This window comes from Pyrgilauda ruficollis, unplaced genomic scaffold (assembly GCF_017590135.1).
Source record: "Pyrgilauda ruficollis isolate IOZ18807 unplaced genomic scaffold, ASM1759013v1 scaffold16, whole genome shotgun sequence".
NCBI classification, from domain to species: Eukaryota; Metazoa; Chordata; class Aves; order Passeriformes; family Passeridae; genus Pyrgilauda; species Pyrgilauda ruficollis.
The window spans coordinates 66265-92623 of NW_024514764.1; the positions used below are offsets into that span (position 1 = coordinate 66265).

The 26359-nt window shown below is 55.8% G+C and overlaps 3 protein-coding genes across 12 annotated transcripts; 2 read left to right on the forward strand and 1 right to left on the reverse strand.

The window, feature by feature from the left end:
* Window positions 1-6: 6 nt before the first annotated feature.
* HAGH (hydroxyacylglutathione hydrolase) lies at window positions 7-9239 on the forward strand. 6 transcript variants are annotated; one of them, XM_041462526.1, is made up of 9 exons: window positions 7-87; window positions 3003-3184; window positions 3734-3798; window positions 4585-4702; window positions 5929-6037; window positions 6843-6946; window positions 7332-7433; window positions 7684-7763; window positions 8125-9239. In XM_041462526.1, the coding sequence occupies exons 2-9, from the start codon at window positions 3080-3082 to the stop codon at window positions 8222-8224; spliced, it is 783 nt and encodes a 260-aa protein (XP_041318460.1). In that variant the 5' UTR covers window positions 7-87; window positions 3003-3079; the 3' UTR covers window positions 8225-9239. The 6 variants fall into 6 exon arrangements, with proteins under 6 accessions (XP_041318460.1, XP_041318462.1, XP_041318457.1 ...); XM_041462528.1 differs by having other exon boundaries at window positions 30-87; window positions 3039-3184; XM_041462523.1 differs by having other exon boundaries at window positions 52-188.
* A 1108-nt stretch (window positions 9240-10347) lies between these two features.
* HAGHL (hydroxyacylglutathione hydrolase like) lies at window positions 10348-14841 on the forward strand. Of its 5 annotated transcripts, none has more exons than XM_041462307.1 (8): window positions 10348-10558; window positions 11128-11192; window positions 11434-11575; window positions 12641-12749; window positions 12886-12989; window positions 13108-13209; window positions 13295-13371; window positions 13639-14841. In XM_041462307.1, exons 1-8 carry the CDS (start codon window positions 10454-10456, stop codon window positions 13730-13732), a joined length of 798 nt encoding a protein of 265 aa, XP_041318241.1. In that variant the 5' UTR covers window positions 10348-10453; the 3' UTR covers window positions 13733-14841. The 5 variants fall into 5 exon arrangements, with proteins under 5 accessions (XP_041318241.1, XP_041318240.1, XP_041318237.1 ...); XM_041462306.1 differs by having other exon boundaries at window positions 10349-10558; window positions 13292-13371; XM_041462303.1 differs by having other exon boundaries at window positions 10350-10558; window positions 13567-14841.
* Window positions 14842-15347: 506 nt separating this feature from the next.
* On the reverse strand, window positions 15348-25865 carry CIAO3 (cytosolic iron-sulfur assembly component 3). Its single transcript, XM_041462065.1, has 9 exons — window positions 25721-25865; window positions 22449-22544; window positions 21133-21276; window positions 20793-20955; window positions 19880-20221; window positions 19616-19688; window positions 18315-18449; window positions 17153-17310; window positions 15348-16389 (listed from the first exon to the last, which is right to left on the reverse strand). Exons 1-9 carry the CDS (start codon window positions 25784-25786, stop codon window positions 16151-16153), a joined length of 1416 nt encoding a protein of 471 aa, XP_041317999.1. The 5' UTR covers window positions 25787-25865; the 3' UTR covers window positions 15348-16150.
* Window positions 25866-26359: the final 494 nt, after the last annotated feature.

A 26359-nucleotide genomic window follows, 5' to 3' on the forward strand; every position in this document is an offset into this window, starting at 1 on the left:
CGGGCGGGCGCAGCGCCGCCCCCGCGCACGCCGGGCCGGGCCGGGCCGTGCCGGCTCTGCCGCCGCCTCCTGGGGCGGACAGCCAAGGTAACCGGGCCGGGCGGGGTGCACGATGCTCCGCGGGGGCTGGCGGGCGCTCGGCACCGCCCTGGCAGCCGGGGCCGTCCTCGGGGCCGTTCTCCGAGCCGGTACGTGCGGCGGGGGCGCCCCGAGGGGCCGCGGGGGCTCTCGGGCCGTGCCTCGCGGCTCCGGGCGGGCCCGGCCCTTGGGTGACTCGCGGCCCGAGCAGGCCGGGAGCTGCTGGGCTGCGGCCGGGGCCGTGCCGTGCCGAGCCCATCGCGGAGGCCCCGCGGAGCCCCGGAGGGCGGTCAGTGCTCGGGGAGGAGGATGGGGGGCCGGGCTGCGTTCGGCGGGTGACAGCTTGTACCGGTGATGGAACCAACCGCACACTGTCCGGGACTGCGTTTGCGTTTCGGGCCTAAATCCTCACAGGCTGTCCTGGGCTCTCTGCGAGGTCTCCCCAGGTGGTTTTGCATCACTGGGGATTTAAGACGTGGCTGTGATGAGTGAGGACCCGGACAGTGCCGCAGCTGCAGGGTGGCAATGCCAGACCGAGCCTGTGGCAGCTCCCGGGATCCCGGGGTCTGCTCCTTCCACCCTGCCGGCCCTGGGAGCTGCTCCCGGGATCCTGGGATCTGCCCCTTCCACCCTGCCGGCCCTGGGAGCTGCTCCCGAGATCCCGGGGTCTGCCCCTTCCACCCTGCCGGCCCTGGGAGCTGCTCCCGAGATCCTGGGATCTGCCCCTTCCACCCTGCCGGCACTGGGAGCTGCCCTGGCTTCACACCCATTTCTTGGAGCCACAAACTCTCTGGGTATCCCAAAAATCCCTGCAGAGTGTGAAGAGTGAACGTGGTTCTGGTGGGGCAGCACAGCAGCTGGGCGTGCAGTCATTTCTGAGTGACAGCCCTGCTCGGAACGGGAATTTTCCACTCTTTTATGTAATGAAGAGAGTAACCCCAAACGTTCTGGAGGAGGTGCACGAAGCAGCCGGGTTCAGAGGGAACCTGCGTGCTGTCAGTGCCCAGCTGACATTAACACTGCAGCTCCAGCTGTGCCCGTGATCCATCCCACAAGCCCAGGTGGGTGATCCAGAGCCGGCTGCTCTCCCACTCCTCTGCTCCAGACCTGGGACAAAGCTGAGCGAGAGTGAAGTCACTGGGCGTTAATGAATTCTGGGGCAGAGCTGTGTGTGTGACACGACCTGGGCTGGACAGGTCTGAGCAGGGCGTGAGGAGCTCCCTGCTCTCTCCTGAGCTGCAGCTGAGCTGCACATGGCAACTCACAACGCGTGAGTTTCGTTCTTGGTGGATGTTTTCTCATTCTTTTGTTGAAATTACATGTTTGGAAACATTTCCTTATGTGGTGCAGCTTGTTTGTTTGTTTGGTAAGAATTGCAAATTACACACGCAGAGAGACTGTGGGATCCGGGCCAAGGGTAGAGATGGTTCATAGGAAAGAAGAATATTAAATATATGAATATTTCCTTTAAGTTAAGGTTGGGTTGTTTCTTTTTGTTTGGTTGTATTTTTTTTCCTAGTTGGTGTCTGGCCTGCAAACAAACGCCCAGTATAAATAACTCTTGTGACAGAAAGTTCTCCCTGTTGGCGAGCAGTTGTTTTTTGGGCATTTTTTTTCCCCATCAAAGAACAGTAAGGGTTTTTTTTTTGTGTTCTTTTTTTGAAAGGAGTCTTCTCCAGAGGAGAACTGCAGGTAGGGATGCTTCTCCCAATCCTGTAAATACCCAGTGCATGCCTGTTGCATTGTGCTTTGGGTTTTTTTTTTGTTTTTTTGAGCACTATATTTAATTTCACTGGTTCCCCTTCCCTCATGAGCAGACATGATGGAAGGGGAAGAAGCTCTGGGCAGGATGGTTGTGCCAGAGGGCTCTGACAGCTCCCTGTGCCCGGGCTGGGCTGGCAGCAGGAGCAGATCTGCAGGACTGTGGGGCTCCTGCAGAGCTGCTCTTATCAAGGGTGGGCAGGCTGGGGACAGTGGGACAGGGTGAGCACCAGCACGGGGACCCCTCCCTGTGGCACGGAGGGAGGTGGCCGAGCAGGAAAGTCAGGAGCCTTTGGCAGAGTCAGTGGTGCAGAATAAAATGGGTCTGAGCCAGCACAGGCACCTGTGGGTTGTGCAAACACCTCGTGGGTGCTCAGACAGCAGTTCCTGACCTGCAGGGACTGGCACCTCTTTCCCTGCCAGGGTTTGAGCTCAGCTCTGAACTCAGGGCCCCAGCAATGCCAGCTGTCTTTGCTTCCCTTCCTTCAGTTTGTGTGTAACACCTCTCAGGGTTGGTTATTTCTTTAAGAGCCTGTGCACCGAGCAGTGCAGCTCAGGTTATTTGTATCTGGAATTGGCCTCTTGGATCTGATTAAACATTGAACCAAAAGCAAACATGGAAGCTCTGGTGTTGCATCAGGGCATGAGTAAGAGCCCTGTGTTACCTGGCCAGGTAGGGAGCTTTCCTCCCTTGGAGAGGCTGTTTTCTCTCTGTGTGCAGTGCAGGATGACATTTCCCCCAGAAATACAAACTGGATATTTCTGTTGCAGCAGTGCGTGTATTTCTGTATTTCTCCTTTTCTTTTTTTGCCCTCCTTCCTTTTTGGTTTTTGGCTCTGACGTGTCCTTTGTGCCTTTTTTTGCAAAGTCACTGTCCCAGGCTGACCTTTGGCCAGCTCCATTCTGCTCTCCTGCCCCTTGAAATCTCCTCTCTGATGCAAGTCAAAGTTGTCCCTGCATGGAAAGCAAAGTGTCCTGTCCTTCTTGGGGCAGCTGTGCAGCACCCAGAGCCTTGAGGGGCACCAGGTTTTGTCCCCTGGTGGCCTCTCTCCTCGTGTCTGGAGGAGGCAGGTGGGGCTGTGCTGTGAGCTGGGGCACCTGCCATGCCCTGTCCCACCTGTGCCCCTCCCAGGGCTGAGCTCTGGCTGTTTTTGGGTGCCCAGGTCCAGCACAGCTGCGAGCTAAATTCCTGCACACAGAGCACGAGCTGAGGGAGCCCAAGACACTGAGCCAGGCCGACATGAAGGTGGAAATCCTGCCAGCCCTCACTGACAACTACATGTACCTCCTCATCGACCAGGACACCAGGGAGGCTGCCATAGTTGACCCTGTGCAGCCCCAGAAGGTAACACCCCCCTGGCTCTGGGATGGCCTTCCAGGATGTCCTTCCAGGAGGGAACCAGCCCCACGCTGCCTCAGGTGTGGGGGAAAGGCTGGAAGGGCTGGCTGTGCACAGGGACAGCCCTGGGTCACTCCAGGGACTGCTGTGTCACTCCCTCACTCACTCCAGGGATTGCTGTGTCCCTCACTCACTCCAGGGACTGCTGTGTCCCTCCTTCACTCCAGGAATTGCTGTGTCCCTCACTCACCCCAGGAATTGCTGTCCCTCCTTCACTCCAGGGATTGCTGTCCCTCACTCCAAGGATTGCTGTCCCTCACTCACCCCAGGAATTGCTGACCTGGTTTGGGATTTTGGTCTTAATTTGATGTAGGGCAGAAAAGGGAAGTGGGGCTTGGGGCTGGGTCAGGGCTCGTGTGCTGCTCTCTACCTCCATCCTGGGTGGGATGAGCTCCTGCAGGGCTGCTGTGGCTCTCACTCCTCGTGCCCAGGTGCCACCAGGGGTGCTGCCAGCTCCTTCCATGGTGTGACTCTCCTCCTGTGTCCCTCCTGCAGGTTTTGGATGCAGTCAAAAAGCATGGAGTGAAGCTGACCACTGTCCTGACCACCCACCACCACTGGTAAGCCCCCTGTGTGGTCCCTCACACACAGCCAGGAGCTGCTGCTCTCCTGGCTCCAGGTGATCTCTGAGCAGCAGCTGAGCGTGAGCAGGAGGATCAGAGCTCATTCCTTTGGCCTTGCTCTGACCAGATGCCTTGTGCAGAGCTGTGTGTCAGTGCCTTTCACCTTTAAAATGCAGATTTTTTCAGGCAGCCAGTGCAGTGGCTGGGTGTGGGAGCACTGGTGCTGAGGTGCCAGGACATGCCCGTGAGGCGTCCTGCAGTCAGCATTGTGGGAGGGTCACACAGGTGCAGATCAGCTCTGCCAGGGGTGTAAAATGAATGTTTTGCTGTAGTAAACTGTCTGTGGGTCAGAGTGGAGCCACCTCAGTGGCTGGAGAGTGAAACAACCAGCCCTGAGCTGGACAAACCTGCAGCACAGCAGTGCTGGGCTCTGGGGTAGCTGTGTGCCTGCTCCCTGGTGTTTTATGGGATGCTGGATTGCACATTTTCCACTCGCCCCATTCCCTCCCTGTCCCAGTTACTGCAGAGGTTACTGGGAGCCCCTAAGGCTGCTGTTTCCCGAGTGGGGATGGACTTGTCAGGGATTGATTCCCCCTCTCACTGCCCTAACTACTGGAGAAATGATCTCCACTCCTGTTGTCATGGGCTGTCCTTGGCTGTGAGGAGTGATAGATACTGAGAGAGGCTGGATCAGAAATGATCACCTGGAGCTTACCCCTGCCCTCCCAGTGACCATAAATCTGTGTTCATCCCTCCCCAAATCCCCTTTTTTTCCCCTTCCAGGGACCATGCTGGAGGCAATGAGAAGCTGGTGAAGATGGAGCCGGGGCTGCACGTCTACGGAGGGGACAGCAGGGTGGGGGCCCTGACCCACAGAGTGTCCCACCTGACAGCTCTCAAGGTGAAGGGGGGACTGCAGGGCTCTGGGTGTCCCCTCCTCGTGGCACAGCTGTGTTCCCTGCTGGGCTGGGCAGCTCTGGTGCCTTTCAGCACCCCTGGGATGTGGGGCATGGTTGAAATGCAGCTTTCACCATTTTCCAGCACTGGGACTGCGACCCCTCTGCCTTGTGTGAGGGCAGCACCAGAGCACCTGGGACATGCTGGGTGTCCCTGTGCAGCTGGGGGACAGGGCAGGGGCAGTGTGACAGGGCAGGGATTGTGTGACAGGGGCTGTGTGACAGGACAGGGGCTGTGTGACAGGAGGGACAGTATGACAGGGCAGGGGCTGTGTGACAGGACAGGGACAGTGTGACAGGGCAGGGATTGTGTGACAGGACAGGGACAATGTGACAGGGACAGTGTGACAGGGCAGGGATTGTGTGACAGGGCAGGGGTGGTGTGACAGGGGCTGTGTGACAGGAGGGACAGTGTGACAGGGTAGGGATTGTGTGACAGGGCAGGAACAGTGTGACAGGAGGGACAGTGTGACAGGGCAGGGATTGTGTGACAGGACAGGGACAATGTGACAGGGACAGTGTGACAGGAGGGGCAGCGTGGCAGGGCAGGGACTGTGCTCTGCCAGGAGCACAGTGACATCCAGGAGAACAGATCCAGGTGTTGCTGTGGGATGCCAGCTGGAGGATGGGGTGAGCACAGCAGTGCCAGCTGCTGCCTGGCTGTGCCAGCTGCTGCCTGGCTGTGCCCTGTGTGCAGGGCAGCTGGCAGGTGACAGCCCTGCTGGGAGAGGTGCAGGCAGGCGTGAAGGGCACTGCTGGCCTGGGCTGCAGCCCGGGAGGGGCAGCACAGGAAGGTGGGCAGATGAGGCTGTGTTGATTCCTTGCCTTTTCCTCAGTGCCATCCACTTCTCCCCTTCAGCTCCATTTCTGTTTGGGTTTTTTTTCACGCTCCATCAGCTTTGTTTAGGATTCTCTGTTGGCTCTTGCTGCCAACCAGGCTTTGAGTCCCTGTGCATGGAAATGAAAGGATCTGGCAGTTCCCTTTGTCAGGACACCTGCTTGGAGGAAGCAGCTCCCTGCCAGCCCTCCCTCCCTGGGCTCTCCCAGGAGCAGAGCTGCTGCTTCCTGGCCAGACTGGGGCAAGTGTAGGACCATTAGAACACTAAGAGTAGCAATTCTTTTCTAACCATGCCATTGCAGCTTCAGCTTTAGTGTTCTGCCTTCTTCCCAGGTGGGATCTCTAAGTGTGAAATGCCTCAGTACGCCGTGTCACACCTCGGGCCACATCTGTTATTATGTGACTAAGCCAAATAGCTCCGAGCCACCTGCAGTTTTTACAGGTGAGGAGTTGGGAGGTTCCCTTGCAAAAACAGAAGCTCCCCCTCTCTGCCTGGGTGCCTCTGGCTCTGGATGTGCATCCCTCCCTTCCTGCCAGGGCAGCTGCTGAACATCCACGTCTTGCTCCCCTTTCCAAGCAGGAGTTGTAGGTGGAACTGGGGAAGCCCCTGTGGATTTGTCAGCCGGGGCTGCACACCCTGCAGGCAGCATCAGGAGTGAGCCCTGGATGAGTCCTACATCCAGCATTTTTTTTTTTTCCTGAAAAAAGAGCTGTTGGTTTCCTGTCTCAGGCCAAACTGGCTGATCCCAAACCCTTTTCCATATATCTGTGCTCATGTCTGACAGCAGAGAGAGGAGAGAACAGGGGAGTCAGAGAGGGCTGGTGCTCCACTGCTGGTGGCCAGGGCCTGGATCCTGGTTTGGGGAGAAGGATTCCCCTTCCCTGGGGCTGTTCTTCATCCCTGTGTTCTCCAGAGCTCACAGAAGCTCCTGCATGGAAGAGAAAGAGCCTTAAACCAGATTTTAGGGAGCACTGGGGAGAAAATAGAGGCGACTCATCTTTGTTCAGTTTCACAGCAAAGAGCAAGTGTTCCTTGTCCCCTGCACCAGGGACAGCAGGGGACAGGGGCTGCCCACAGGTAGGAGGTGCTGGCAGGAGGTGCCTGGTGAGGCTTCCTGCCACCAGCGTTGGTGTGGCACCGAGTGGCACAGCCTGGCTGTCCCCGTGCTCAGCGGCTGTGCTGGGGCAGCAGTGGCAGGGCTGAGCCCTCAGCCTGCTGTGGGCCTGATGCCATGTCACCCCTGCAGGTGACACCCTGTTCGTGGCTGGCTGTGGGAAGTTCTTCGAGGGCACCCCGGAGGAGATGTACAAGGCCCTGATTGAGATTTTGGGCAGCCTGGACCCCAGAACGGTACAAAGCTCTCCTTTTGTGCGAGTGAGCCAGCCCAAAGCAGCACACAAAGCAGAGAAACACCCCGAGGGTGCTGCTGAGAGGCTCTGGTGTGTGCAAGGAATGGATGCTGTGGTGCTGGAGAGCTGCAGTGCCCTGGAATGGACTGGCCTGCCCCAAATGTGTTTGTGCTTTGTGGGGAAGGAGCAGGGCTGGTTGTTAAAGGCTGCTGAGCTGGGACATGGGGCTTGTCCTGCCTGCTGAGCCCTGGCGCTTGTGCCTGTCTCCAGTGGGGGTGTTGGCTTGAGTGTGTTGTTCCTGGCAGTCCCCCTTGGTGTGCCCAGTGTGACAGGGCAGGGATTGTGTGACAGGAGTGCCCAGTGTCACTGTCCCTTCCTCTTCCCAGAGGGTTTACTGTGGCCACGAGTACACCATCAACAACCTCAAGTTTGCTCGACACGTGGAACCCAGGAACCCCAGCATCCAGGAGAAGCTGGCCTGGGCCAAGGTGAGCTGCTCTTCCTTTCCTGCACACAGAGCCTTGCTGAGGAGCTGGAGGAGAGGAGACCATGCTGGGGAGAGCAGGGGGAGTTAAGAGCCAGGAGCTGCAGGATGCTGTGTTGCAGGGGAGCAGGGTTTGGCTGTGCCCTCAGTTTGCTCTCTGAGGGAGAAGTTCCCTGCCTGGAAACTCCTGTTGTGTCCAGGACACCCCTGCTCCCCAGAATTCCTGGTGGAGCAGCCCTGTGTCCCTCTTGCAGGCCCAGTACGACAGTGGGGAGCCCACCATCCCCTCCACCATCGCCGAGGAGCTCACCTACAACCCCTTCATGAGAGTGAGGTAGGGGGCTGCTGCTGCTGCTGGGGGGCTGTGGGAGGGAGGAGCTGTCCCAGTGCCTCCCACATCCCTGTCTGGGTGCCTCCAAGGCTCTCACTGGCTGTCCTGGCAGAAGGCTCCTGGATTTGGGGGTTGTGCTGAGCACCATTCCCTGACTCAGGAGGCAGAACAGCCTTTGGTGTGTCCTGTTCCTTCACCCAGCAGATGCTGCTGGGGCACAAAAGTGCCATTTCCTCCTGAGCTTTGAAACCAGGCTGAGAGCTGTGCCAAAGCCCAGTCTTTGCTGTTGAACCAGCCTGGAAGCCTGACCCTGGTGCCTGCCCAGCTGGGGTTCCATCCTGACCCTGCTCTTCCCTCCTGGCAGGGAGAAGTCAGTCCAGGAGCACGCTGGGGAGAGCGACCCTGTGCGGGTCATGGGGGCCATCAGGAAAGAGAAGGACAACTTCAGAGTGCCCAAGGACTGAGCCCTGCCTGCATCACTTCAGTCATCACTGTCACTTCAAGTGTCACTTAGACCTTCCAGATGTTTTAGGCGTCAAATCTTCTGTCGTGGTTGAGACAAGTTTTCTTTAGGTTTTTTGTTTTAATTAAGAAAAGAAAAAAAGCACTTTGCCCTTGTTGAGATGTTCTACAGCATATTTATATTATGATGAAGAATATTTATCCTCCTCTTGCTCTCTCAAGCTGTCACGTGTCACCTGCAGATCATTGTGCAAGTGCTGGTGTGAGACTCGAGGCTGGGCAGGGTCAAACCTGGAGGTTTGGGAAGAAGCTCCTGTCCTTTCTCTGGGAGCCTGCTGTGGATGCAGAAGGTGGGACTGAGATCTCTCTGTGTGAAGCAGAGACCAAACACAAGAGCTGAAGATTCCAATGTTTCCTCCTTGCTGCTTCTTCAACATTCTATATCCTCCTGGCTCCACTAAAACCAGTTCCAGGGACAGACCTGCTGTGCCAGTGCTGCTTCAGGGTGTCACCTGGGAGCTCCACGGGCTGCTCTGGCTCTGGGAGTGGCTCTGGGGCCACCCAGCTGCTCTCTTGTCCCCAGGCTTTGCTGTGCTTGCACCCTTTGAGTCCCGAGGCTGTTGCATGAACCTGCTCCCTGCTCTCCCCTGTGCCCTGTGTGCCAGCCCTCAAACCAGCCAGGGCTTTGGCTGCTGGCTCAGAATGCAGGACCTGCCACTCCTGGTGAGTGACTGTCCCCCTGAGCTGTGGTGACACTCCTGCAGCAGGCTGGGGCCTGGCAGTGACAGGCAGCTGAGCAGCTGTTACCTGTCCCCAGGTGAGCAGGGATGTGGGGTGGCACCAGGTGTCCATTTGCTTTAAAATGCTGAATTTTATGTAGTTCAGAGAGAAAAGTGGTACCTGAAGCTGTGGTGTCCCCTGGAACGCTGTGCTGCCACAGCTGAGTGTGACTGTCCTGCTGAGTGTGACTGTCCTGGGGGCTGGGCAGAGGGGAAATAAAGAACGGCTGGAAGCAGAGGTCGTTAACTCACACATTTAATGATTTCTTGGGTTTGGAGTAGAGATTGAAGTCAGCTCTGCCTGATCCTGGGGTGATTGGGTGGCATTGTGGGGACCCCAGGGCTTTAGTGGCAGCTGTATTTTTGTGAAAGGGGAACAGAGAGGGTTCAGCCCTGGTTTTGCTGCCTGTGAGTGCCAGTCCCTCCTCACAAGTGGCATTTGGGCAAGGACAAGAGGGACATGGAGGGGCTGGAGCGTGGCCAGGGAAGGGAACAGGGCTGGAGCCCCAGGAGGGGCTGAGGGAGCTGGGAAGGGGCTGGAGAATTCCTGAGGGAGCTGGGAAGGGGCTCAGCCAGGAGAAAAATGGGATCAGGAGGAATTTCAGTCCCTGCACAACTCCTGCCAGGAGGGGACAGCCGGGGGGTCGGGCTGTGCTCCAGGGAACAGGGACAGGAGCAGAGGGAACGGCCTCAGGCTGGGCCAGGGCAGCTCAGGGTGGATTTTGGGAGAATTTCCTCCTGGAGGGGCTGCCCAGCCCTGGCCCAGCTGCCCAGGCAGGGGTGGGGTCCCCATCCCTGAGGGGATTGAACAGCCCTGTGCATGTGGCACTTGGGGACGTGGGACAGCAGTGACTTTGGTTTTTGGGGAAATGGTTGCATCCCATCTCAGAGGACTTTTCCAACCTCACCATTTCCATGCGGGGGCCATGGTGAGCCCTGCCCCAGCGCTGGTGTCGGCTGGGGAAGCTCGGCTCGGCTCGGCTCGGCTCGGCTCAGCTCCCTGTGCCTTTGGGGCTGGGAGCCTGTCCCTGGAGCAGGGACCCTGCCGGACCCCCCTGCAGGAGTTCTGGTGTCCGGCACCGCTCTGCACCTTCTCCCCGCGCTGCTGCTTCCCTCCAGTGCCACCAACCAGTGCCACCAACCAGTGCCACCAACCAGTGCCAGCAGTGCCAGCACCCCCCTCCCTCCCCGCCGGCCCTGGGGGCAGGGGCTGATTTTGGGCACAGGGCTGGGGGTCCCCCTGGTCCCTCCAGCCCGGGGGTGTCAGGATGCGGGGCGGGCCCGCAGGGTGGCACCGGGGCTGTCGCTGTCGCTGTCGCCGCAGTGTCCGGGCCGCGCGCGCTCCGCCCGCCCCACGCTGCGTGACCCGCCCCGCACACGGCGGGGACCGCCCCGGGGGTGGCGCTGGGGACACGCCGGGGTCCCGCAGCCCCTCCGCGTGTCCCCGGGGCCATGAAGGTGAAGGTGATCTCGGTGCTGGAGGACAACTACATGTACCTGGTGATCGAGGAGAGCACCCGGCACGCCGTGGCCGTGGACGCCGCGGTCCCCAAGAGGGTGAGCGGGTCGCGGGGGGTGGCGCTGGCGGTGTCCCCGTGTCGGGGTATCCCCGGGCAGGACACAGCCCTGGCTGTGGGCTGGGACCCCTGCTCTGCCCTGCGGACCCCGCAGCGAGCGGGGTCACCCCAAAACCAGCGCTCTGCAGCGGCCACCCCACCCCAGCCCCCCTTCCCCGGACCCCCGTGTCGCCGTGCCTGGTGTCCCTGGTGCCACCCCTCTGCTGTCGCGGGTTTTCAGCGTTTGCTGCCGACTCGGGCATTTCCTTCCTCCCGCAGCCCCGGAGTTCCCTCGGCATCCGGAGCCTCCTGGCAGCCGTGCCGGGGCTGGCAGTGCCCGGTGGCCCTCGCTCTGCTCTGTGCCTTCCCTAAAAAAAGCACCGGCCCGAAATGCCCCCATGGCCCTGCTCCAGGCGGGGTCACGCCCGTGTCCCACCCTCAGCCTGTGGCTCCTCAGGGTGTCCTTTAGGGGGATTCCCCTGCCTGCTGGCACAGGGGACAGGTCACTGTGTGGGTGTGTGTGTGTGGGTCACCTCCCCTGCCCTCCCACCCTGCTCTGGTCCTTTTCAGCTGCTGGAGATCATCAGGAAGGAGGACGTGGTGCTCAGGGCCATCCTCACCACCCACCACCACTGGTAGGTGTGGCTGTGTCCCCATGGGGACAGTGCCCAATCCCAGTTCCATTCCCAGTCCCAGTCCTGATCCCATTCCCAGTCCCATTCCCAGTCCCATTCCCAGTCCCAATCCCAGTCCCATTCCCAGTCCCATTCCCAGTCCCAATCCCAGTCCCATTCCCAGTCCCAATCCCAGTCCCATTCCCTGTCCCAGTCCCATTCCCAGTCCCATTCCCAGTCCCATTCCCGTTCCCATTCCCAATCCCAGTCCCTGCTGTGCCCCCAGGGACCACGCCAGGGGCAATGAGGAGCTGGCGCGGCTCTTGCCAGGCCTGCAGGTGTTCGGGGCTGACGAGCGCATCGGGGCCCTCACGCACAGGGTCAGCCACGGCCAGGAGCTCTCGGTGCGTGCCCGGGGACACCGGGACCCCACAGGGCTCCTCTGCTCGGGGGGCTGGGGTGGGCCCTGCCGGGGGGCCAGGGAGGGGAGCGGGGTGCTCACACTGTCCCCAGTGGGGTGGTCACACTGTCCCCAGTGGCATGGTCACGCTGTCCCCAGTGAGGTTGGTCACACTGTCCCCAGTGGGATGCTCACACTGTCCCCAGTGGGATTGGTCACACTGTCCCCAGTGGGGTTGGTCACGCTGTCCCCAGTGAGGTTGGTCACACTGTCCCCAGTGAGGTTGGTCACACTGTCCCCAGTGGGGTGATCACGCTGTCCCCAATGGGGTGGTCACACTGTCCCCAGTGGGGTGGTCACACTGTCCCCAGTGGCATGGTCACGCTGTCCCCAGTGAGGTTGGTCACACTGTCCCCAGTGGGATGCTCACACTGTCCCCAGTGGGATTGGTCACACTGTCCCCAGTGGGGTTGGTCACACTGTCCCCAGCGGGGTTGGTCATGCTGTCCCCAGTGAGGTTGGTCACACTGTCCCCAGTGGGGTGATCACGCTGTCCCCAATGGGGTGGTCACACTGTCCCCAGTGGGATGGTCACACTGTCCCCAAATGGGATGGTCACACTGTCCCCAGTGGGGTTGGTCACACTGTCCCCAGCGGGGTTGGTCATGCTGTCCCCAGTGAGGTTGGTCACACTGTCCCCAGTGGGATGGTCATGCTGTCCCCAATGGGATGGTCATGCTGTCCCCAATGGGATGGTCACACTGTCCCCAGCGGGGTTGGTGCTGCTGGGCCGTGCTCAGCTCTTGGTCCTGGGGTGGGTGGGTGCAGATGTGGCCCCACAGATTCCAGGCTGGCATGGAGGAGGAGCCTCATCCCAATCCCAGCCTGTTTGGGGTTGTGCTGGAGGCTCCCACCCTCTCCTGGGTCCCAAATGCCATCGGAGCAGACAGAGCTGGACCCCCCCAAAGTCCCTTCAGATCTGTCACCTGCTGGGCCCCAGGCAGGCGAGGGGAGGTCTGGGGGGTGTGTTTGTCCCCCTCAGGGGCACCCTGACCCTCTGTCCCCCCAGTTCGGGGCCATCAGGGTGAGGTGTCTCTTCACCCCGTGCCACACCTCGGGCCACATGTGCTACTTCATGTGGGAGGACGATTCCCCGGATGCTCCAGCTCTTTTCTCAGGTACCCCCCTGCCCCCGTGGCTTTTGGGGACACACTCCCTGTGTGCCGCCTGTCCCCACACTCAGCGCTGCTGGGGTGACCCTGGCACCCCCACCCCTGGCCCTGGGGTCCCTCGGTGCCCACCCCTGTCCCACAGGTGACACCCTGTTCGTGGGGGGCTGCGGGCAGTTCTTCGAGGGCACGGCGGAGCAGATGCACACCAACCTCACCCAGATCCTGGGGACCCTGCCCAAGGACACGGTGAGTGCCCTCCCCTCCCCTCCCTGGGGGGCTCCTGGGGCCGGGAGGGGGCTCAGGGCAGGGATTCCAGGCTGGGACCTGCCCTGGGAGCGGGTCTGATGCTGGCTGCCTCCTGCAGAAGGTTTTCTGTGGCCACGAATGCACCGTCAGAAACCTCAAATTCGCCTTGAAGGTGGAGCCAGAGAATGAAATGGTGAAGGAGAAGCTGGCGTGGGCCAAAGTGAGTGGCGGTGCCCCCTGTGCCAGGGTGGGGAGCGGGGCATGGGATGGCAGTGGCTTTGGACACCTCTGTCCCCTGGCAGCAGAGGGATGACGAGGACCTGCCCACGGTGCCCTCCACGCTGCACGAGGAGTTCCTCTACAACCCCTTCCTGCGGGTCACGTAAGCACTGCTGGGCTCCTGCCCCAAGCCCCCTCCTCTTCCTCTCCTGCACCATCCCCGTTCCCAAACCCTGCTGGGAAATCCCAGCCCAGGGTGAGGGGAGGCTGCCCGGACACGGGGTCACCCCAGCACAGGGTGGGGGTGCCCTGCTGTCCCCTCCTGTCCCCAGGGCACAGCAGGGCTGTCCCCTTGCAGGGAGGAGGCCGTGCAGAGGTTCACGGGCAGGACGGAGCCCGTGGAGGTGCTGAGGGCTCTGCGCTCCCACAGGGACAACTTCAAGAAGCCCAAGGAGAGGCCCAACCCCCAGGCCGTGCTGGCCTTCGACTGGGGGCTCTTCGACCCCTTCCTGGAGAAGAAGTGACACCCCCGTGGTGCCAGGGCTCCCTCCCGGCCGGGCCCAGCCCGGCTTGGCTCCAGCTGGGCTGGATTTTGTCTTTAGGCTGCTTGTGTGAGGCTGCTCTGCTCTGCTCTGCTCCCCTCGGGGGTCCCTTTGGAGAGCCCAGGCTGTGGGACCCCCCCTCGGTGCTGGGGTGCTGGCAGAGGGTCAGGAGGTGGCTTGGAGCAGGGGACAGTCCCAGTTTTGGGGAGCTGCCATGGAAGGGAGCCAGGGATGCTCAGGGATTGTGGTGCTGTGCCCCACGGAGCACCAGGCTCCTGTGCCTGCCCTGCATCCCAATCCAGGGCTGCTGTGCTGGTGGCTTTGGGACTCCTGGGAGCCCCCACGGCCCCTCTGGCCCCGTGTCCTGTGTGAGGGACACTTGGGTCCCCCCACGGGACACTGGGAAGTGACTGGTGGCACTGGTGGCACCGGTACCCACCCAACCCCAGCCCTGTGCTGACAAACCTCTCAGCACAGCAGGGTTTGGGAGGGTTCCCCCTCTTTTTTCCAGTAGGTCCCACAGGGATTTCTGCAGGGGTTCATGGCCCAGTCGCTGCCCTGGGGAGCCCTTGGCCCCGTGGGGTGTCCAGGAGGAGCCAGGGTCTGCCCAGGAGGGATTTCCCAAGCTGGGACAGAGCTTAGGCAGCCAAGAACAAAGTTCTGCCAGGCATCCCTTTCTGCATTTTGCTTTTTCCAAGATAAAAACTGGAAAACACTCGGTGCCAACTCCATGGACACTGCCTTGTCAAGAGCCAGGGAGCAGCTGGGGCTCCCAGGCCTCCCCAGCCTTCACTTTGTGCAAAACCAGGGCTGTGTTTTATTTGTCTGAGAAAGGAACAGAGTTTTATTTGCAGGTGTGGGGAGGCACTTCACACCTGTGAAGTCATTCCTTTTTTTTTTTTTTTTTGTGGAGAAAATGAGGGTTTGATGGCAGCTCCCAGCACTGGGACAGAGTTGATTTCAGGGATTTTCATGTGTGGACTGTGAATTTCTTTGTTGCCACTGGAGTCTGGTTTGGGGCTTTTTCCTGTGCTACAAATTAAGGGTTTGGGGTTTTTTTTTCCATTTAATAAATTATAGTTTGGATTTACTTTGCATGGAAGGGGAAGGATTTATCCAGCTGCAAAAGCTCCCTTGGTGCCACGGCCTGCATTCCTCAGTTCCCATGAAATGCTGGAGTCGTGGATGTCCCCTCTGGGATTTCATTTATCCTGGGAGCAGGGCTGGCCCTGGGGGTGTGAACCTGCTCCTCACCTCAGAGCTGGGACAAATTCCAGCTGTTCTGGTGGCAGAGCAGGGAGCCCAGGGTGGCTGCAGTGGCCTGGGAGCTGGGGAGGTGAGCGAGTGCAGAGCCCTGTGATTTCATTTCCAGCTAATTCAGCCTCCCTGACTGTGCATTTCTGGGCTGATGTGGTGTGCCCTGCACTGAGCCCAGCCTGGAGCCCCTCCCTGGCCAGCTCCTGCTTCAGCCAAACCCCTGCATGGCAAAGGGAATTCTCTGGAAGCACCAGTGTGCTCCTCAGGAAGGAGGGGAGGGGGCAGCAGGGGGAGGTTGATGCCTTGGAACACTGTGAGGTCGTGAATGATCAGCAACAGCTGAAAAATGGAAAGCTTTTAATTAAAAACATGAAAATTCAGCATTTGCTCTGTGGATTCATTGGAAGAAAGTGCAGAGGAGGCTTTGGTTCCTGCCAGCCCCAAGGTCAGGAATTATTCTGTGGTAATTTCAGGATGTTATCCAGCACTAAGTGCCTGTTTTGTCTGGATTTAGGGATATTATCCCTCAGTAAGTGGCTGCTGAGGGTGGGTGAATGTGACAATTCTCTGACTCCCTGCTGAGTGTTCAGGAAGAAAACACAGAGAAGGAATTGCCCTTGGTATAAATTATTATAATTTAAGGAAAAGGAATCCCAGCATTCACTCCAGCCCCAGGGCGGATCCCAGGCTTTGGATCCCCTCTCTGAGGGCACAGACCCTGCAGGGCAGTGAGAGGGAGAACTCCAGGCCTGGAATGAGACCATTTCTAATGGAATGAGGCTGTTCCAGCAGAGGCAGGCACAGAACTGAGTGCTGTGACAATCCAGCAAGGCCTGGAGGAAGGAAATTGGGCTGTGGCACAAAGCTCAGCCTGGAGCTGACTCTGAATCCTTGAGCTCCTCAGTTCTGGCAGGACTGGGGCTGGTGGAGCAGTGCAGGGGCTGTCCCATCAGCCCGGGATGTGTTTCTGCCTCTCCTGCTGTGTCCCTGTCACACTTTGGGGTTATTGCCATCACCTCTCCCTCCAGCTGGAGGAACCAGCAGTGCCAGGCACTGTCCCAGAGGCAGGAGCTGCACAGAGCCCCTGGAGGAGCAGCAGTGTGAGTTCAGAAGGCACTGAGGGTCTCCTGGGCTGGGCAGCCCTCACCACTTGATGCTGAGGGCAGAGCTGGCTCTCTCCACAGCGTGGTACTGAGTGTGCAGCACCTGCAGAGCCCTCTCTGAGCCCCAGCCCCCCAGCCAGTGCTCGTAGAGCTCCCTCACAGCCTGGTTTTCCTCTGGAATCTCAGCCCTCAGGGAGTCATACAACCTCTCCACCTGCTGCAGCTCCTCCTTGCTGGATTCTCCCTCCAGTTTGATCTGCCCTCCTCCATTCAAACAGCCTGGGGGGGGAGGGAAAAAAAAAGGCATGAAGAATTTCAGCTGGGAAAACATCCTCAGAAATTCCAGGTCATTTATCCTGCTCCTGCAAACAGCTGCAGCAATGAAAACAGCTCAGGGATGGAGGTTCAGCCCCAGTTATCTGGCAGCAGCAGGGCCACAGGGCAGGGAGATGCTGGGCTGGCTCCAGCTGGGGCTCTGCCAGCTCTTATCTCCTGCCCCCAGCAGGGAGCCTGAGCCCAGCCCAGGTGAGCCCAGCCTTGGAGACACAGCTGGAGGAGAGGGAAAAGTGCCTGGGATGAGTCCTGGGAGCTGGGAGGCTCCCAGAGCTGTGTGGATCCTTGGGAAGGAGCAGCTCCAAGAGGCAGAGGGGCCCTCAGTGGGCTCAGGCTGCCCCTGCTCCCAAGGGAGCCAGCAAAAGGAAAATGGAATCAAATATTAAACATTTCTCCACCAGCCACAGCAGCATTTTCTGTAAGTGTGATGGTCAGGCCTGGGCAATTTCAGGAGGAAAATCCCCTCAGGTACCAGAGCTCAGGAAATCCTCCTTAAAAGCAATTAGTTAATTAATGGTGCAAATGTTGTGTGATGGAATTCAGCTGCAATTCTTTAAATCCTGAGGAATTACTGGCTCAGAGGTAGGGAGATCCCCCTCAGTGCTGTGATGGGGTGGCTGTCACAGCCCAAGGGGGTGAGAAATCTCCCATTCCTCCTGTCTGGAATGCCCTGGAGCTCCCCCCAGGCTGGATTTGAGAGCAGCCTCACCTGAGGGACAGGCCATCACCTCCACGTAGTGATAGGGGCACTTCCCTCTCTTCAGCTTCTGCACCAGGTTCTGGATGTTCCTGAACCCATAGGCCAGGGCAAAGTGCAGCAGCACCTCTCCATCCCTCTCCAGGGTCACCTCCTGGAAGTCCTTGTTCCTGAGGGAGCAGAGCACAGCAAGTGGCTTCTCCAAATGAGTTTCTGTTTTAAGCTTCAAAGGGCCCTGTGCAAAACCCAAATTCCTTGTGAGTCTCACTGAAGAGCTGTCCTAGTTCTGTGCCATCCAAGGGAAACAGGAAGGAATTCCTTCCAGAGCCTTCCAGGGTTGCTGGAGCCACCTGAGCAGAGTTTGCTGAAGGATATCTGTGCTGGAGAAAGCCTGAAAAGCTCAGCACAGGGAGCCCCTCCCTGACAGACCTGAGTTCCTTCAGCCATCATCAACGGAGCCCCTCAGGGGATTTTTGACTTCTGCTGGATCATAAAACACGGGAACAAACCCTGACTGAGCATTCCAGATTTCTGAGGTTAGTGGGAATACCTGGTCATGATAAAAAAAAAAAGTAAGTAACTTGATTTTTATCAAGATTTTGAGACTGTTTTTTCTGCTTCCTAAACCAGGGAATCCTAAACACAAAAATTGCTCATTAGGGATATAATTAATTCCAAAGGATACATTAAATTAGAACTGGGAAGCCAGAAGGAATCTCAGGTGGATGAGCCTCAATGCCCAAACTCAGGTGATTTATTTTGTGTCTCACTGCAGTTAAACAGAGCCCCAAAGCCCTCCCACAAGGTTTTCTGGGATCAATAATCAGTGACAAATCTCCCTGATTGGCCTGATCCAAGGTGAGGAATCCCAGCTCCGTGAGAGCTTTGCCTTCTTAATCACTCTAAAATTTTATAATTATTCTACAAGTTACCAGTGGGAGAATCCACCAGGCCAAACTCCAGGTGTGTGGCTGGGGAAGGGGCTGGAATTCTCCCTGGAATTCTCCCTGCCTGCCTGGAATTGGCTGATTTATTGCTGAGCAGCTGCGGGAGGGAACAGCCCGGAAGCGAACTTTAACATCGGAAAAAAAATAATAAAAAAAAAAGGAGAGAACTCCTGAAAAAAAAAAACAACAAAAAACCCCGAGTTTTGTGTGGGATTTGAGCTCCTTACTTGAGAGGTTTGTAGTGGATGGAGGCCCCGTGGATGCCGAAGAGCTCCCGGGCAGCGTGGCTGAAGATGTGCTCCAGGAAGCCGCCCGAGCCCCCGCCGCGGTGCGAGCGCAGCTCCTCCGCAGCCCCGCCGAGCCTGCGGGCACAGCAGCAGCACCTTTAGGGCCTCTGGGGCCACAGCAGCAGCACCTTCAGGGCTTCTGGGGGCACACAAAGCTCCAGGGGCTGCCCCAGGACAGTGGCAGCAGCCGAACTGCAGCTTGCCCTGAGCTCCAGCTGCTCCCGTTCTCCCGGGAGCGGCGGCGTGCGGCACAGCGTGTCCCTGCGGCCCTGGAGTGTCCCAGGCCAGGCTGGACAGGGCCTGGAGCAGCCTGGGATGGTGCAAGGTGTTGGGGTTGGATGGTTTTAAAGTCCTTCCCAGCCAAACCATTCCAGGATTCTGCAATGAATGCTCATGAATTGATGGATGAGCCAGGGAGGTGCCAGGAGCTCGGGATGGTCCCTTGCCCTGAAGCACAGGCAGCTCTGGGTGCTCAGTGCAGAGCCAGACCCCAAAACCTGCTCCCACCCCACCCCAGCGTGTGCAGCTGGCCCTGGAGCAGAATTTCCTCCTCAGTTCAACAGCCCCAGTCCCATCTGACACGTCCTAAATGTCATTTTTCCACCAACAGCCTCCTGCAGATCAACTGGGTGACCTAAATATTTGTTATTTCTGCTTTAATTCTGGGATCTTTGCAGTGGCTCTGCTAAGGAGGAGCAACAGCTTCTGCTTCAGGAAATTTTTAGCACTGGGACAGATTCTTGTCCTTCCCAAAGGCTGCAGCAGCTTTTTGTGGGATGAAAGGAGCTGGAGTGATTCTCCAGTGGAAATTCACCATATTCTGACATGAAATATTTTAACTCCCAATTGTTCTGGTTCAAGTGACACAGGAAACCAAACCAAGGGCAAACACACTTGTGTAAAACAGCAGGAAAAGGGGAATTCTGAACTCTCTGAATCCTGGAGGAAAGGGAGCAGGAAAATCTGAACTCCCTAAATCCTGGAGGAAAGAGAACAGGAAAAGGGGAATTCTGAACTCTCTGAATCTTGGAAGAAAGAGAACAAAGAAAGGGGAATTCTGAATCTTGGAGGAAAGAGAACAAAGAAAGGGGAATTCAGAACTCCCTAAATCCTGGAGAAAAGGGAACAGGGAAATTCTGAACTTTCTAAATCCTGGAGGAAAGGGAAGAGGGAAGGGGAATTCTGAACTCCCTAAATCCTGGAGGAAAGGGAACATGACTGAAATGGGATTTTGCTCTTACACAGTGTCCAGGGGAGAAGGATCTACATCTGACAGGGACACTCCTTCTTGCTCCAGCAGCTTCAGCACTTCTCCTAGAGCAGAACCAGGCACAAGGAGTTCTTATTTTTGGGATACAGGAAAACAAACCCCACAGAGCAGTCCCTGAACTGCACCTGCATTTCACCAGGGCATGATTTGCACTATTAAAGGTAAATACAGCCAGGGAACACTGCAAGGCTCCCAGAATGTGCTGGAACTGGGAATCTCCTGTGGCTCTGCTTACCTGTGGTGATGACACAATCCACATCCCTGCTCTGGTATTCCTGGTTGAAGAAGTCTGGCCTGGAGGCCTCCAGCTTTTTGTCATAGCAGGGCATGACTGTGACGTGGTAGATCCTGTCAGGGGGCAGGTGCTGCAAGGGAGACAAGGCTGGGGCAGCCAGGGCAGCCAAAATCCCCCTGCCCTCAGGGAGGGCATTCCAGGAGCAAAGCAGTGGGGAAAATAATGCCACTGTGTCCCTGGAATGGTCCCCACCGTGACTGAGTATCTGTGTATTTAAATATTTATGAGTAAATGAAATGATTTCTCTCCTAAAGCCAATTTCAGCTGCAGTCAGTGTCAGCAGTTATGGACCTTCAGGGGTTTCATGGAATCCTGGGATGGGTTGGGTTGGGAGGGACCTTAAAGCCCACCCAGTTCCAATTTTAGGGACACCTTCCACTGTCCCAGGGTGAGCCAGCCTGGTCCTGGACACTTCCAGGGATCCAGAGCAGCCACAGCTTCTCTGGGAATCTGTGCCAGGGCCTGCCCACCCTCCCAGCCAGGAATTCCTTCCCAACATCCCATCTGACCCTGTCCTCTGGGAGTTTAAATCCTTTCCCTTGTCCTGCCCTTTAAAAAATTCCTCCCCCTCCTTTTTCCTTTCCTCCCCTCTCTCCAGGCTCATTGTGTGACTGAACTTTGGGACAGTCTGGAATTCCTTATAAAAAATCCTTCCCCTCCTTGTTCCAAGCTTTCCTCCTCTCCCTCCAGGCTCACTGTGTGACTGAATTTTGGGACAGTCTGGAATCCCTTACAAAAGTCCTTCTCCCTCCTTGTTCCAAGCTTTCCTCCCCTCCCTCCAGGCTCACTGTGTGACTGAATTTTGGGACAGTCTGGCATCCCCGTGGGGGTTAAACCCCTTTAACTTGTGCTCAGCCCAGAGAGCAGGAAAGCCCACACTTGCCTAAACCCTTGAGGAAGGTGGTCAGCTTCTGGGCTGTCTCCAGCAGCCCCAGTTTGCACCTTGCAGCCAGGGAGGCTCTGGACTGGGGGGAGACAGAAACCACCACCAGCTTCTGCTCGTGGGCAGCAGCAGCCTGGAAAAAAACCCAAAAACCCCAAAGTGGCAGAGCTGGCAGCACCACAGAGCTCACCCCGAGGCAGGAACCAACACCAACCCCTTGAAAAATGAGAATAAACCCCAGGAGTGTAGTGGGATCCCTCAGGAATTCCCTTTTCCTGTGGATTCTCCCCCTTTTCCTGCAGGGACCCACCTTGTTGAGAGCCAGCACCTTGCAGAGCTCCCCGTGGCTCTGCTGGCTCACCAGGACACTCTCAGCTGAGGTGATGCAGCCACTGCAGGCCAGGCAATCATTCAGGCTGATTTTGGCCTTCTCCAGTTTTTGTGCTTCCCCATCCTACAAAAAAAAAACCCAAAAAACCCCAAAAACCCAGAGGTGGCTCAGTTCTGACCCCAGGATTTAAGGAGCAGTTTCCCCACTTTGCTACAAATAATGAAGATGTTGCTCTTTTGATATTCTTGGTTTATCATTTAAGAAAATCTTTCTTTTTAGTGAGATGAGGACAAAGGCACCTGAAGCTGGCTGCTTTTCATGGGATTATTTGGCACAGCAAGGGGGATCTCATCCCACACACTGGAAGGGAATATTTTCCTTTCCACCTGCCCTGAATAATTTGGTTTTCCCAAGAGATTCTCCTCTAATCATCACTCCTCAGTAAAGCCAGGAATAGAGCAGGAAATGAGGCACTATTAACATTTTAAAATAAGGAGCCAGACTCCTTTGCAAGTGCTGTGTCCTCCTTTTTCTAAATCAAAATCTGCCTCAAGTTCCAAGTTCCCTTCCTAGAGGAATTCCCAGCCTGGTTAACTGAGCAGTGCCAACTTTTTTAGGTGAAAACAGGAAAAACTCAGCCTGAATTCTGCAAGCTTCTGAATTCTTCAAGCTTTTCAAGAAATAATTTAAAATATTATTTTTTTAAAAGTCCAGCATGATTTATTAAAAATATCTTGGTTAAATCTCTGAGTGAGCACAAGGACATTGTCCCAACCAACCTGGAACTGTCAATCCTTAAATATTGATAAAATAAATCAACTTTTCAACCTGGAACTGCCAATCCTTAAATATTGATCAAATAAATCAACTTTTCAACCTGGAACTGCCAATCCTTAAGTATTGATAAAATAAATGAACTTTCCATCCTATCTGCTCTCTTAAGAAAACCATCACAAATTAATGGCAGGGTTTCAGAGAATCAAAAACTGGAATAAATTGGAATTACTGATTATAAAATGACTGCTTAGAAAATAATTTATAAATTAAAATGCTGTTAAATTAAAGTTTAATACAATCTCAGCTTATCTGCTCTTATATAAATAATCAGTAATTAATGCCAGTGTTTCAGAGCATAAAAGTGGCACAAAATTGGAATTATTGATTATAAATTAAAAAGAAAAAAGTACAAGAATGCTGACAGCATCTCTTTGAGGCAATAAACGAATGCAGCTAATTAAATTACTAAAGTACACTCATTTTTCTGGGTTTTTACACAGAACAAAGACCCCACATACCTGATTGACCTGGAAATAGCTCCCATCAGCTTCGATTCTGATCCTGGCTGCTGCTTTCCCAGGATTCTTGTCCACTCTGACAGGCTGGATGCACTCCTGAAAGGGCAGCAGAGCCTGGGGTGAGCTGGGCAAGGAAGGGGATTGATAACAATCAATACTGGGATTGATAACAATCAGTACTGGGGTTGATAACAATCAGTATTGGGATTGATAAAAAAAATCAATATGGGGATTGATAAAAATCAATATTGGGGTTGATAAAAAGAAATATTGGGATTGATAAAAATCAATAGTGGGGTTGATAAAAATCAATATTGGGGTTGATAAAAAGAAATATTGGGATTGATAAAAATCAAAGAAATATAGGGGATTGAATAAAAAAGAAATATAGGGGATTGAATAAATATTGAGAATTACATTTTTAAAAAAATAGGGGATAAAATAAAAAATAAGTATAGGGGATTGAATAAAGAATAAATATTGGAGATTTAATAAATATTGAGAATCACATTTTTAAAAATAGGGGATAAAATAAAAAATAAATATAGGGGATTGAATAAAAAAGAAATATGGGGGATTGAATAACAAATATAGAGATTGAATAAAGAATAAATATTGGGGATTAAATAAATATTGAGAATTACATTTTAAAAAATAGGGGATCAAATAAAAAATAAATATAGGGGATTGAATAAAAATAAGTATAGGGGATTGAATAAAGAATAAATATTTGGGATTAAATTTTTAAAAAAGAGGGGATAAAACACATAAAGACAGGGACTGAATAAAAAAGAAGAAGTGGGGGATGAGGAGCTCTGGGGCTGCCCTCCAGGCTGGGATTCCCCGTTTCCCTCAGCACTGCAGCAGGAACAGCTCAGCGTCACCCCAGCCCGGCTCTGCTCCTCCTGGGGAGCAGCCAGCCCCTTCCTCCTCCTCCTCCTCCTCCTCCTCCTCTGCCCACAGCCCAGCCCACCGAGGGAGGTGCCAGTGCCCAGCCCAGCTGGGGACAGGAGGGGCTCAGTGCCACGCTGCTCTGGTGGCCAGCCCAGCCCAGGGGTTTTTGTGGATTTGATCCCCTGTGATTCCGTGTCCTGCCTGTCCTCTGAGCACTCCGAGGTTCCCCTAAGGGGATGCCCCTGGCAGGGCTCAGAGCCCGGTCCTGCACTGCAAACACAAGCTGTTCTTTATTCCCTGAGGAATTCCCTCACACAGCCATCCCCACCGAGAATTCACCAGCTGGGCTTTGCTGGGCTCCTTGCACAGCCTCGGCTCAGCAAGGCTCTTCTGCAGAGCAGATACAGGGATAAACTCGGGGTGGGAACCTGGGTGTGAACCTGGGTGTGAAAAATCCTGGATATGAACCTGGGTGTGAATCTGGGTGTGAATCTGGGTGTGAATCCTGGATATGAATCGGGATATAAATCCTGGATACAAATCTGGGTATGAATCTGGATATAAATCTGGATATAAATCCTGCATATGAACTTGGGTGTGAATCGGGGTGTGAAAAATCCTGGATGTGAATCTGGGTATGAAAAATCCTGGAAACGAATCTGGGTATGAATCTGGATATAAATCCTGGATATGAACCTGGGTGTGAATCTGGGTGTGAACCTGGGTGTGAATCTGGATATGAAAAATCCTGGATATGAATCTGGGTATGAATCCTGGATACGAATCTGGGTACGAATCTGGATATAAATCTGGATATAAATCCTGGATATGAACCTGGGTGTGAATCTGGGTGTGAATCTGGGTGTGAAAAATCCTGGATGTGAATCTGGGTATGAATCCTGGATATGAATCTGGGTATGAATCTGGATATAAATCCTGGATATGAAAAATCCTGGAAATGAATCTGGATATAAATCCTGGATATGAACCTGGGTATGAATCTGGGTGTGAACCCGGGTGTGAACCTGGGTGTGAACCTGGATATGAAAAATCCTGGAAATGAATCTGGATATAAAACCTGGGTGTGAACCTGGGTATGAACCTGGGTGTGAACCTGGATATGAAAAATCCTGGAAATGAATCTGGATATAAATCCTGGATATGAATCTGGATATGAACCTGGATATGAAAAATCCTGGCTATGAATCTGGATCCAGAGCAGGACTGACATTTTGCTCTGTGCCCTGCCTGAGGATCCCTGCTCGCTGCTCACTCCCTGCCGAGCACTGTGCTCTCACTGCTGTCCTCTGGGGTGACCCCGCTGTGACCCCAATGTCCCAGTGACCCCAGAGTGATCCCGCAGTGACCCCACAGTGTCCCACAGTGTCCCAGTGACCCCACAGTGACACACAGTGTTCCAGAGACTCCAGAGTGATACTGCAGTGACCCCGCCGTGACCCCAATGTCCCAGTGACCCCAGAGAGATCCCACAGTGACCCCACAGTGTCCCAGTGACCCCAGAGTGACACACAGTGTTCCAGTGACCCCAGAGTGATCCCGCAGTGACCCCACAGTGTCCCACAGTGTCCCAGTGACCCCAGCGTGACACTTCCAGTGACCCCAGAGTGATCCCGCAGTGACCCCACAGTGTCCCAGTGACCCCAGAGTGACACACAGTGTCCCAGTGACCCCAGAGTGACACACAGTGTTCCAGGGACCCCAGAGTGATACTGCAGTGACCCCACAGTGACCCCAATGTCCCAGTGACCCCAGAGTGACACACAGTGACCCCATGGTGTCCCACAGTGATCCCGCAGTGACCCCACAGTGTCCCAGAGTGACCCACAGTGACTCACAGTGTCCCTGCAGTGATCCCATGGTGTCCCCATGGTGTCCCCGCAGTGACCCCAGTGTCCCAGTGATAGTGCAGTGACCCCAGTGTCCCAGTGACCCCAGAGTGATCCCGCAGTGACCCCACAGTGACTCACAGCGTCCCACAGTGTCCCTGCAGTGACCCCATGGTGTCCCCACAGTGACCCCACAGTGACACACAGTGACCCACAGTGACCCCACAGTGTCCCCACAGTGACCCCATGGTGTTCCCACAGTGACCCCACAGTGTCCCTGCAGTGACCCCAGTGTCCCGCAGTGTCCCCGCGGTGTCCCCGAGCCCTGCCCCGCGCTCTGAGGGAGGATCAGCTCCCATCCCTCCCTGTCCCCCCTCAGCAGCAGCGGCAGCGGTTCCACGGCCCGGGCCGGGTCCGTGCGGTGACACCGCGGGGCAAAGCTTGAGGGTGGCACCGCCGCCTCCCCTCAGGGTCCCTCCGCAGCGCCCGCCCCGCGGGCCCCCAGCGCCGCCACCGCCGGGGCGGCCCCACCTGCGAGGGGGCGATGAAATCGTCCAGCTCCGTCAGCTGCAGCACCCCGCTGAACCGCGCCGCCATGCCGCCGCAAAGCGAGCGCGATCGTCGTGACACGGGACTACAGCACCGCCGCAAAGCGAGCAGCAGCACTGTCGTAAAAGCGGCCGCCCCACCGCCGCAATTTTAATATAATATTTTTTATTTTTGCTCTGTAGATATCACCTTTTTGGAATAAACTAATAATATATAAAGCCTTTTGGCGTTCTAAGCAAATAAAAAGGTGCCGGAGCCAGGAAAATTCGGTGTAACTCCTCTTCTTTCACGTGCTGTGGGCTGGTGTGAATCTCCTGCCTCAAGGGGATCCCAAAATTAAATCCCGGCAAATGCCGGGGAAAGGCTGTGAGAAAAACAAACAAACAAACAAAAAAGCAATAATTATGTACAAACCGAGGTGAATTTCCTGCTGTGTGCGGGGTAAATCCCCGCAGCTGCTCGGCCCGGGTGCTGAGGGGTAATTAACCTCAGCAATTAGGGTGGGGAACATTTGGGGTTTGGGGAGGGTGGGACACAGGGATCTGCTCTGCTTTTTGGGACTGGGCTCTGCACGACCTGGCACCCGCTGCAGGTGACTCTGTACATACTTATTTATATTTA

Coding starts and splice junctions, on each gene's coding strand:
- HAGH (XM_041462523.1), top strand. CDS start 113: ATGCTCCGCGGGGGCTGGCGGGCGCTCGGCACCGCCCTGGCAGCCGGG. Junction 189..3,002: donor CGGGGCCGTTCTCCGAGCCG/GTACGTGCGGCG, acceptor TTGGGTGCCCAG/GTCCAGCACAGCTGCGAGCT. Junction 7,764..8,124: donor AACCCCTTCATGAGAGTGAG/GTAGGGGGCTGC, acceptor CCCTCCTGGCAG/GGAGAAGTCAGTCCAGGAGC.
- CIAO3 (XM_041462065.1), bottom strand. CDS start 25,786: ATGGCGGCGCGGTTCAGCGGGGTGCTGCAGCTGACGGAGCTGGACGAT. Junction 21,277..22,448: donor GCTATTTCCAGGTCAATCAG/GTATGTGGGGTC, acceptor TTTTTTTTGTAG/GATGGGGAAGCACAAAAACT. Junction 18,450..19,615: donor CCTTCTCCCCTGGACACTGT/GTAAGAGCAAAA, acceptor CTGTGCCCGCAG/GCTCGGCGGGGCTGCGGAGG.
- HAGHL (XM_041462302.1), top strand. CDS start 10,454: ATGAAGGTGAAGGTGATCTCGGTGCTGGAGGACAACTACATGTACCTG. Junction 10,559..11,127: donor ACGCCGCGGTCCCCAAGAGG/GTGAGCGGGTCG, acceptor GGTCCTTTTCAG/CTGCTGGAGATCATCAGGAA. Junction 11,576..12,640: donor GCCACGGCCAGGAGCTCTCG/GTGCGTGCCCGG, acceptor CTGTCCCCCCAG/TTCGGGGCCATCAGGGTGAG.